The sequence below is a fragment of the Tamandua tetradactyla genome, chromosome 16, assembly GCF_023851605.1.
Source record: "Tamandua tetradactyla isolate mTamTet1 chromosome 16, mTamTet1.pri, whole genome shotgun sequence".
Taxonomy (NCBI): Eukaryota; Metazoa; Chordata; class Mammalia; order Pilosa; family Myrmecophagidae; genus Tamandua; species Tamandua tetradactyla.
Window position 1 is genome coordinate 29050195 of NC_135342.1, and position 12176 is coordinate 29062370.

The window sequence follows — 12176 nt, forward strand, 5'->3', positions numbered from 1 at the left end:
CTTGTGTCACCACCTCTGTGTTCCATAGATACTTCAAGTGCATTTCCAAGGTTTACCTCATTAGTTCATTCTGTCCAACCTATTCTTTCTTCTGTTTCCCATTTCCATTCTCTAGTCCCGGCATCTGCCCACTTGCCTATGTGATATCCCAAGAGTTACACCTCTCTTTTCTTCTACACTATAACCAATTAATGACCAGTTCTGTTTCTACTCATTATGTAGGAATCAATTGTCACCTGTATGGCCCACTAATACCATCTTAATCTAGGAGGCATCTCTCCCAGTGCGTTTCTATCTAACACACCTCAAGCCTTCTCCAGTCTTTAAGAGTATTGCCTCTTAAGCACAAATTTTATCACATAACATATGTGATGTTCATGTTCTTTACACTCTAAGCAATAGATCCAAAGTGGGGCAAGCACCACTGTGGAATATACAAGACAATTCATTGAAAGGGAGGAAAACATTAACTGTTTACATTAACAATGTGGATTGCCGGTAGTGCCTATTGATGATTTTAAAGAAATACAATATGTTGGGAGTGTGCTCATACATTTTTGTGACCACTACTCTGTAGGAAAAAATCCAGTATTATTCTGTAATATACCTATTGCCTACCTCCATATACTTTTTTCTTCTAAGAGCTTGAATACTGTGCTTTTTTGTTATTTCCTGAATTTACTAACTGGTTGTTCACTCCCCATGAATATTTAAAATGTGATACACTGCATTTATACAAAACAAACTCATTGTGAGTAGAAAACTTTTATGTCTTCAATACAAAATGAAATTTTTCTTTACTTTGTGGATCTTTTACTTGTACATCTATCATTGCATCTGTAATACCTATTGAGTGTACGTATTTACGTTTGTCTTTCTTTTAGCCTATAACTTCTCTTGAGCAGGGTCAGGATTTTATTCATTTTGGTCCATCAGGCAGCCAGCCACATCAAGGCAATAGTATGATTTCAGTATATATTTTTAGCATGAGATAATAAGTAAATAAAGAAGAATGTATTTTCAGAGCCATTTTTCTATAATATGAAACACAAAATGGGAAAACTAGTTCTGACTACTGAACATGGTCCCCCATCTAGTTCTCACCCAGTTCTGATCACTTCAGGATGAACTAGAGTATGCCCTTACAGGGATCAGTGTCATTCAAGGATGTGACTGTGGACTTCACCCAGGAGGAGTGGCAGCAACTGGACCCTATTCAGAAGGCCCTTTACAGGGACGTGATGCTGGAAAACTATTGCCACCTCATCTCTGTGGGTAAGGAAAGTTCACTCTTTGACTCTTTCAGTGTCATTTATCTGTCAAGAATCCCTGAAACATGCAGCATTGAATTTCAGGGATCAGAGATGATGACTCTCTTTGATTAGCAGGAAGTATGATTATATCCTCACTTGCCTGGTGTAAAGTATTATTTGGTAAGATGTAAATGTGTACCACATTTGCCAACTTAAAGCTGTATCTTTTTCTTTAATGTTTTGAAGCCCAGGTAGCTTACACCAAATCTTATTTTGCATTATCAGGGTTTCGTATGACTAAACCTGATATGATCCGCAAATTGGAAGAAGGAGAGGAGTTATGGACAACAGAGAGAGTTTTTCCAAATCAAAGCTACCTAGGTGAGTTGGTACAAATGAAGTCCAATGTATAGTATATCTCAGGTAGTTGGCACTTTTGAACGTTTTTTTTTGTGTGTGTGTGGGTGTATCCATGTTTTTTATTTCTAAGTCAAAATTGATAGTTTGTGTCTTTCTAGGAATTTTTCCATTTCCTCTAAGTTTTTGCATGCAGTTGTTCATAGTGTTCTCACCTTTTTTTTTTTTAACTTTTTTATTGTATAGTGTAATATATGTACAAAGCAAAGAAATAAAAAGCAGTAGTTTCCAAAGCACTCTTCAACAAGTAGTTACAGGACAGATCCCAGAATTTCTCATAAAATACCGTATGATCCTCTCAGATTTTTCCTTTTAGCTGCTCCACAATATAGGAAGCTAGAAAGGCTTAAATATTTTTTTATCATAACAGTCGACTTTTTTTCCTTTTTTTTGTGAAAAATAACATATGTACAAAAAAGCAATAAATTTCAATTCACAGCACCATAATTAGTTGTAGAACATATTTCAGAGTCTGACATGGTTACACCGCCACAATTTTAGGTTTTTACTTCTAGCTGCTCGAAGATACTAGAGAGTAAAAAATATCAATTTAATGATTCAGCAATGATATTCATTTGTTAAATCCTATCTTCACTGTATAACTCCACCATCACCTTTGATCTTTTCATCCATCTCTTTAGGGGTATTTGGGCGATGGCCATTCTAACTTTTTTGTATTGGAAGGGTCTGTCACTTTGAATGTTTTTTGACATCTGTTTTTTAAAAGCCTGAGATCTTCAAAGTGACTGTACATGGTTAGACTTCCATCTAAATTTTAGTTTTAAATATCATTCACTCTCCCCTTGTAAGTCTTTTCCTCATTTGCCTTGTGTCTATAGAGATTTTGGCTTCTATTGCCTTACCAAGAATCCATTCCATGCTTTGTAGATATAATTTAAGTATAAAAGTCTTTGAGTTCTGACAGCAGTATAAACCAATATATCCCATCCCTCAGTAAAAATAAAGGGCATTTCCATCAATCCATAAAATTCCATCCAGTCCTTTCCATGTTAGTCCCTCCCACTAGGACTATCACAGTTGATTTCTACCAACATAGATTATGTTCGTCTATTCTAGAATTTTTTTGTTTCTACTTTCTTGCACTCAGTTTAATGTCTGAGAGATTCATATAAGTTTTTGTACGTATAAATAGTTTGGTAATTTAATTGCTGAATAGTACTCTTGTTGTGCACATATACCAATTTATTAATGGACTTTTGGCTTATTTCCACTTTGATGCAGTTAGGAATAAAGCTGTTGTGAACAGTCTGGTAAAAATATTTTGGTGTTCATATGTTTTTATTTTTCCTTAGTAAGTACCTAGGAGTGATATTACTGATTCATAGGGAAGGTATATATTTTACTTTTTAAAAAACTTCCAAACAGTTTTTAAAAGTTGCTGTACCATTTTAAACTTTCAGCAGCAACGTATGGAAATTTTGGTTGCCCCACATTCTCTTCTACATTTGGTGTTATCAATATTCTGAAAGGTATGTGGTATATATTTAGTTTTTAGATTTCTCTTATGACTAATGATGCTGAGAACTTTTCAGATGCTTTTTATATCTTGTTTGGAAGTCTCTGTTCAAGTATTTTACCCATTTTTTAATTGGCTAGTATATATTTTTCTTTGATTAATAGGAATTCTTCACACATTCTGAATAGAAGTCTTTTGTTCAGATAATATGGTGGCAAATATCTCCCCTAGCCTATTCATTTTAAAGTATCTTTTGATGAGCAGAAATTTTAAAATTTGATGAAATCCAATTTATAATCTTTTTCTTTTATAATTTGTTCTTTGACATTTCAGACAAATATCTGCCTGCTCCTAGGCTGTGAAGATATTTTCTTCAAAAAATGTGTATTTTTTGCTTTTATGATTAGTTCTTTGGTCTGTCTCTTGTCCATATAACTGTCAGTTTGTTCCACTACCATTTGTTAGAATGAATTGCTCTGGTAATCTAGTAATGTGTAGTCATATTTATGGCGATCCATTTCTGGGCTCTGTTCTTTTCTTTGATATGTTTTAAGTCTGTTGTCAGGACTTGATTGTTGTAGTTTTATAATAAGTCTTGAAGTCAGATTAATCCTTCAACTTCCTTTTTTAAAATTTTCACTATTATAGGTCATTTTTTTTTCGAATATATTTTTAGAATCAGCTTCTTTATTTTTAAAAAATAAATGTACTGGGCCTCTTCTTGGTGAGAATTGACATCTTAGCAATACTGAGTCTTCTTTCCAGGACAATAGTATGTCTTTCCACTTTATTTAACATTTTTATTCCTGTAAGCCATGCTTTATTATTTTCAGTGCAGAGGTCTTATACATTTTTCATTAAATTTACTTGTAAGCTTTTTGTATTTTTGCTCATTTAAGTGGTAGATTTTTAAATATTTGTTTTTAAAAGAAATTAGTTTACTGCTAATATATATAAATGCAATTAATTTTTATATATTGACTTTACCCACTTCTTCCTTGTTAATTCACTGATCATAGTAGGTTTTATTGTTGTTGTTCTTGTTTGTTTGTTTGTATATTCCTTTGGATCGTCTACATATGAAACATATCCTCATCAAAGAAATTTCTCTTTTATGTTTTATTTTTTTTCAACTGATTATTTTTAATTGTGAAAAATAACGTATATACAAAAAAGCAGTAGCTTTCAAATCACACTGCAACAATTGGTTTTAGAAAAGATTTCAGAGTTTGGTATGGATACTGTTTCACAATTAAAGTTTTTACCTTCTAGCTGGTCCAGAACACTGGAGGCTGAAACAAATTTCAATGTATTGATTCAGCAATCATACTCATTTGTTAAATGCTATTATCTCTATTGTAACTCCATCTTCTCCTTTGCTCTTTCTCCCAATCTTTAGGGGTATTTGGACTATGCCCATTTCAACTTTTTCATGTTGGAAAGGGCTTTTGATAATATTGGATATGGGTATAGAACTAGTTGATTTTCTGGAGAAGCTGGCTCCTCTGGGTTACAGGACTTATCTGGCTTAGGAACCCTTCCGGAGGTTGTAGGTTTCTGAAAAGTAATCACATAGAAACTAATAGTTTTTCAAAAGTACTTTTAGCATAAAGACACACCCAGGAATTGAATTCAACATTGCAAAAAGTTTAATTTACATTATTATTTGTTAGTAATACTTTATGTCTAATAAGTTCTTTATAATTTACAAAACAACATATATGTACCACTTTATTTAATTTTTACACATTTCTAATACCACTGATGTGTTAGATTCTTCATAGATATAGAAAATCATGATATTTATTTTTAAGGAGCTTAGGAATGACATGATAACAAATCAGAAAATAAATATTTAGAAAATAATCGTGACCATTTACATGTGTCAGGCTTTATGTTAAGCATTTTATATATATAAAGATATATATATATAAAGGGGATATATATATATATATATATATATCTCCTTTAATCTTCATATCAGTAATATCCATCTTATCCGTGAGCATACAAAGATTGAGAGCCTTTTACGTTTTCAAACTTTACGTCTTTCATTTCTGTTTTTTTTTTTACCTTGTTGCACTGGCTAGGACCTACAGTAAAATGTTGAGTAGAAGTGGTGAGAGTAAATATTTTTAGAAATTACTAAATTAGAAAGAAGACATTTAATCTTTCATTCATATGCCTAGAATTAACTGTGGGTTTTTTCATAAATGCCCATTATCAGTTTCTGAAAGTTCTCTTCTTTTTATAGTTTTCAGTGTTAATTGTGAATGGGTGTTGATTTTAACATATACTTTTTCTGCTTTTATTGAGATGAATACAGTATTCTTCTTTAATCTGCTTATGCTGAATTATGTTGATTAATCTCAATTTTAAACCAATCTTGGACTCCTGGGGTAAACCCCACTTGGACAAGGTGCATTATCCTTCTTATAGAATTGCTGAAGTTTGTTTGCTAATATTTTGGCAAGCTTTTGGGCATGTTTTCACAAGGGATATTCATTTGTACATTTCTTTTTCTTATAATATCTTTGGAAAATTATTGTATCAGAGTTGTGTTACCATATCAAGCAAACTGGGCTTGTTTCCTCCTCATCTATTTTTTAATAGAGTCTGTAAGATAATATTATTATTTCCTCAAATATTTAATGAAAACCACCATTAAGGCATATGGATGTGTGTTTTATTAATTCATGACTTCTTTTTCCAGCCCCAAGGGAGTAACAGGGTCTAGAATTATCCTCCTATGAAAAAGAACTAGAAAACTGGAGAAGCCATTTTCTGAACTTAAGGTAGCACAGGCCTAGATTCCTCAAAGAAGAGAAACAAGTGAGGCAAGCCTTACTTTATTTCAGGCTTTCCATCTAGAAGCAGCTTCCAGACAAAAATACAGAAAAGAGAATCCAAAAAGAACCTGGCAATTTCACTGACTTGGAGGAACCAACATAAGAATCCGGGAAGACTGAGGTGGCTCATATTTCCAGGACACACTTCCTACAAAGAGGGAGCTTTGCAAAGAAAGAGTTCCTCAAATATGAAAAGAATTACCCTGAGTCTTTAGCTAAATACAAGTCTGCATGTGTGTAGGTGAAAATCTGTGAGGCTAGGCAAGGATATGTTCCAAGGAAAGTAGAATTACTGTGGTACTATAAGATGAACAATTCCCAGACTCTACACAGTGCCATTTCACTTCCCTCCAGCTAGAGCAAAAAGATCTTGTTAATACACAAAACATTAGGTAGACATCCTAGAAAGGCCACCCCCTAATAAATAGGGCTAAATTAGCCCTAGGTTTAGACTATGCCTGAAAATAACTTAAACACAAGTGTCAAAAGGATTAAACCAATGTGTGTCTGTCGGGTCCTTTAGGAAGGAGGTATGTAAGATGGAGTTAGGAGCATAACAGGTTTCTTAGAGGTGACATCTCTGAAAGACAAAAGGAGAAAAAAGCAAGATTGGGCATAGAAAGCTATCAGACTATGATATAGACTTGACACCTATGAAAGAAAAGGGGTGAGGAGACAAACAGAACTGGGCAGAGAGAACCTGAGGTCATTATGCAGATCTGACAAAATCTCAACCAGCCCAACAAGATAGGCAGAAACAAAGTTTCTAGAGCAGTCCCTCATTGGCAGAAATAGCCTGGCCCTAGTATTTCCATGGGGTTCAGTTATTGGAAGAGAGCTCCCTGAGAAGACTATGGCCTTGGTTCAAAATCTGAGTTGCTTCCTGAAGATGCTAACAGTTGAAGGCTGTTTGGTAACTACACTTCTCGTACATGAATGACAAGTTCTTTCTTGAAGGGAGGTCCTAGTCACGCAACTCTGTGGTTGCTGCAGAATGCCAGAAAAAGACCAGTAGTCTTTATGAGAATACAATCGTATCCTGAACTCAACAATATAAAATTGACAATGTTAGGCTCCCAATAAAATATTATTAGATATATGAAGAAGCGGGAAAACATGACCCCAAAATGGAGAAAAGTCAGTCAATAGAAAAAAATTGGTCAGTAGAAACCTAGAAAAGAAATTAAAGTGGTGCAATTTGCAGACGAGGACATGACCTCAGTATTGTCAAGGATATGTCATCAATGAATGCACTGAGGCAAGAAAACAAAAATAGAAATAAGATCCAAACGATTATTTAGAATCTGAAATGAAAAGGGAGACCCACCTATGTTCCCTGTTTAAGAAACAAGTTAAATGTAAAGACACTGGCAGGTTAAACATAAAAAGATGGGAAAAAATGTATCATGCTACCTTGTAGTTTCCCATTTGAAAATGGAATTCTACATTCCCTCCCAAATTTTGGTTCAGATGTCGAGAATGACATCTGAAGTAAATGAAGCTTTCTGAAAAGAGCAGGGAAGACTTCCAAGTTGATCCTAAAATGGCTTGAAAGAGCAAGGAAAGAATCTGACTTTTTTGGTTTTTATTAGAGTTAGGAGGGAGAGCCTATATAAGAGTTCCACATGTGGACTGGGACTTAACGTTGTTTAGACTTCCTGCTAGCAGCTACAGAGGGAGTATGCTGGCTTATTCACTTGCCTAGGCATAGGGAGAGAGGAAGGAGGAAGGGGTGGATCTAGGAAGTTGTTAACAGTAATATAAAAAAATGGAGTCAGACTGTATTGTGTACACGAACACTATGCAGAAGAAAGTGGGATTGGCCATATATCAGACAAAGTAGGTTTTAGAACACAATATTACAAGTGAAGAGGGACATAGCATTAGAAATCATAACAATCCTTAATAGGGCTTTAAAATACATTAACGTTTCTCACCTTTTTTAAAATAAATTCCCCTAAGGGGACTATTTTTTTCTATTGCCCTACTCATGAAATTACCTCAAATATATATATTAAATACCTGTATATGTTCTGTTACCCTTTGCAAGACCACAAAGCATTATAATAACTCATGTATTTTCATCCTCCCCAGAACTGAGGGGGCTCTGTCACTCCCATTGAGGAAGCATGAAATACACAAAGCAAAGCAGATAGACCTGAAAGAAACAATATAATTGTAGTTTATGATATAGTGCCCCTCATTTGATAATTGAAAGAACAAAGAGAAAGAAAATCAGTAAGACTATAGAAGACTTGAAAAACACTTTAGTCAATTGTACCAAGTTAATAATGTTTATAGCATATATTATATGCAAGTTAAGTCTATGGTGGGCTATAAAACAAGCCTCAAAAAATGTAAAAGGAGTGAAATCCTAACAGTATGCTCTCTAACCAAATTAGAATCAATTCAGAATAAAAAACAACAATATCTCCAAATTCCCAAATATCTGGTAACTAATCACATTTCCAAATAAATCATAAATTAAAAAGCAATCCTAATATAAATTAGAAGATATTTTTAATTGAATCATAATGAAAACATAGTATTTCAAAATTTGTGGAATGCAGCTATAAAGCAGAATTTTAAAAATGTTTATCCCTTTAAATCAGTCTTAAATTAGGGATCTGAGCTGACCCTAAATAGCTAGAAAAAGAAAAGCAAATGAAATTCAGAGTTAGTAAAAGGAAAAAATAATAAAGGCAAAAGCAGAAATCAATGAAATTAAAAAAACAATAGAAAAATGAGTAGATCAAAAGGTGATTCATTAAAACAATCAATGGAATTAATAAACCATAGATAGGTTAATAAAAAATAAAGATAGATTACCATTATAAAAAATGAAAGATACTCAAAACTAACAGACATTAACAGAATAATTAGGTACTATCAAACAATTTTATTACAACACATAGAGAAAGAGGAACTACTTCCAACTCATTTTATAAGGCCAGCATTATCCTGATACCACAATGAAGCAAAACACTATAAGAATAGAAAACTGCACACCAATATCCCTCATGAGGGTAGATACAACAATCCTTAAAAACAACAACAAAAACAAAATCCTTAACAAAATATTAGAAAATTGAATGTTGCAGTATATAATGACAATACATTAGGGCCAAGAAGAGTTTATCCCAGGAAAGCAAAAGTGGTTTAGCATTCAAAATCAATTAGCAAATGCCAGATCAGGCAGCTTGCTGAACCAAGACTACTCACCCCATGGCACAGATGGGAGAGAGGATGGCCAGGACAGCTGTGGGGCTTATTGGCTCAGATAGCTCACTATGCCTTGCCTTGCTCTGGGAACCTGGAGGAAGCTGGTTTGGCATGAGGGTGCTCCCTTCCCTCTCACTGTGGACCAAACCCTGCCAGGCCAGAGCAAGAATCCTTCTGCAGAACACTAAGCGCCTCCATCCCAGTGGAGATTACCACAGTGTGGCTGCTGTTTGGAACCTCCATTTAGTGGAAGCTGGTTAAAAGTTTAGGAAAGATGGCTTGTGTTTTCATATGCCAGAGCTGGTGGGCATCTCTTTACCCATCCCAGCCCAGTTCTCGGACCACTCCTGTATTTGTGAACCAGGCGTGAAGAAATTGTAGAGGAGCCAGCCCCATGGCACAGACCCTTAGGGCTCACCACAGGGCACCTCGTGAGTCTGTACTTTCTTTTTTTAATTTGATTTATTTGTATATATTTTTTAGTCTGTACTTTCTTAAAACCAATATTTGTTTTTTGAAAAAATCAACTACAGGCTCACCACTCAGGAGAACACTATGAACATTTTGGTGTCTATTCTGCCATTCATCCCCCTCCACAAGTTTATTTGCTTTGTTAACTGAACTGAGATCACACAACATATACAGCTTTGCATCCGTTTGTTTCCACTTGATATTTCTTCTTAGGCATTTCCCCATATTGTGAAAAATTCTTCAAAAACCTGTTTTTAATGACGGTAGAGCTTAATGATTATAAATTTTAATCATAATTTATCTGACCATTTCTCTATTGTAAAACATTCATGTAGTTTTTGGTTTTTCACTATTTAAATATTGCTGTGATGCATATCCTTATAAATCTTTGATTTTGAGTCTGATATTCCCCCCGTTATATTCCTAGAAGTGGTATTTTGAGATTCAAGAGTTTGTTCATTTTAAAGGTGGTATTGCTCTTTCTTCTTGATCTAATGCTTAGATGCTGAGAATTCTCGTAACAGAACATCCTTGGTTCTTTCCTTCAGATTCTGAATAGATCCATTTCTGATATGCTCTATGTTTCAAAGAGTGTTTCAATAAGACCATTTTTTTGGTTTAAATTGCTAAAATACCATTACTGCAATCCATTCATGATAGATTCCCCCCCCCCCCCCCCCAAAAATTACTTGTTTTTGTTGAAAGAATCTGGTTGTTTGTACATGTTATCTTCTCATCCCTGCTGCTGTGGCTTTCAAGTGTTTGGTGATATTTTCAGAATCTTGTACTATGTGTCCACAATAGTACTGAATTTGTACCTGCGCAGTCAGCAGAGATAGGAAGTGTTGAACTGCCTATGCCACAGGTTTAGTGGATGATTTGTTATTAAGTTTATAGACTCAGAAAGTACACTGGGCCATTTGGAATCTGTAGAAGAGCCTTTATACTTGAAAAATAAACTGTGTAGACTGATTGGATCTTATAGAAGAATATGTGTCCCTCAGTTGGTCCTACTGTGGGATGAAGTCACAAGGTTTTAGAAGTACAGGAGAGCACAATGACCCAGTCTTTTTCATTTTTGAATGTGGTTGTTCCTGGCTGGTATGAATTTTAGGAGTTCGTTTTACAGGCTATCTGTATCTAGCTGTCTATAAGCCCACACCATCCAAATTTGATTTCATTTTTATATTCCCAATGTTAGTTAGGGAATCCATCAATATTGAAGGTAAACATGCATGACAGATTTTTCCAGGCACCATACTGAGTGCTACTTAACAGTCAGAGGTTATGGTTGAATTGTGGGGAATTAGGCCGCCTGGCCTTCCTCTGACACCCCGAGACCCCTCCCCTCTAGCTGGTCCATAGACAAGGGTCATCATTGTCAAGACTTCAGAGGCAATGCGAGCTGCAGCCACCATGAGCATGTGGTGAAGGTACTATTCTTTGAAATATTGCCATACTTGTTTTTCCATTTTGTTTTCATATCCAAATCTAACATGAACTGTTGGTAACTCAGGTGGGTGTGTCCTTTGCTCCTCATGCCACCAGTGCCCTCTGATCCAGGCCTCTGAGGAAACAGGCTCACTGGCCCAGGGTCACACATTTTAAGCCAGGCTGCTTGTGGAGAACTGGTGTGGGGAGGAAACAGCTCCAACAAAGGACAGTTTTATCTCTAGCTTAGATGGTTATGGTGGGCAACTGAATGAGCCTACCTATATACCTGGGTTTTCCTCATAACTCATTTCTTCTATATGAAGAAATATGAAACTTTATGTACAGAGAACTTTTTCCAAAGGCAAACCTTTTTTTAGCTGTGTAATCTACTTTAGTCTAAGTCATCTGGCTGAATGACTATGAATTGAGGTCATTTTGCTACTGACACGCCTCTGTTATGACCTTCAGCTTTATTGGATGTTGGCGAAATGAAATTGTGGCAGTAGTTAGAGCTGCTGTAGCTGTTCCTTAAAAACATAAGAAGAACCAATAGTGTGCTAACTGCCTTTCAGGTTGGTGGCAGGCAGTTAGAGCATGTGTAATATTCTCTACCTGATTTTAACTGTGATATACAGGCAAAGCAAAAATTTAACTTTTTAACTGTGATATACAGGAGCTTTTAACTGTGATATACAGGCAAAGCAAAAATTTTAAAAAACAAAAACCATGAAAACAATGCAATGATATTAGGATATACTTTTGTATTTTTATTCTTATATAGGGTTATTTGCTGGCTCTTATTGGCCTCTAGTTCAGTCTGTATTATTTAAATTCTAATATATGAATTATTTGGATTGAATTTATGTTTGGGGACAGGTTGTGTGTATTATCTATAGCCTTAAATGTGAATAATTACTATAAACTATATTTTACAACTTTTTTTCTGGATTTATTATATAAATGTTTTATTTAGTTACAGAGTTAATCATTTCATAATTTAATGAATCTGTTTATTCCCTTTTTTCCCAAGTATTTGTGCTTTAGATGCCATTA

General features: G+C 34.8%; 1 protein-coding gene across 18 annotated transcripts in view; it reads left to right on the forward strand.

Annotated features, from left to right (window-relative positions):
* ZNF382 (zinc finger protein 382) overlaps window positions 1–12176 on the forward strand; it is a 59509-nt gene that overhangs the window by 3584 nt on the left and 43749 nt on the right. For 5 of the 18 annotated variants that reach the window (XM_077133394.1, XM_077133395.1, XM_077133406.1 and 2 more), the window contains exons 3-5: window positions 1191–1275; window positions 1539–1634; window positions 3092–3160. In XM_077133394.1, the coding sequence (XP_076989509.1) occupies window positions 1191–1275; window positions 1539–1634; window positions 3092–3160 (250 nt within the window). Of the gene's footprint in view, window positions 1–1097; window positions 1276–1538; window positions 1635–3091; window positions 3161–12176 lie in introns of all 18 variants that reach the window. The other 13 variants (XM_077133392.1, XM_077133393.1, XM_077133405.1 and 10 more) reach the window with 5 other exon arrangements.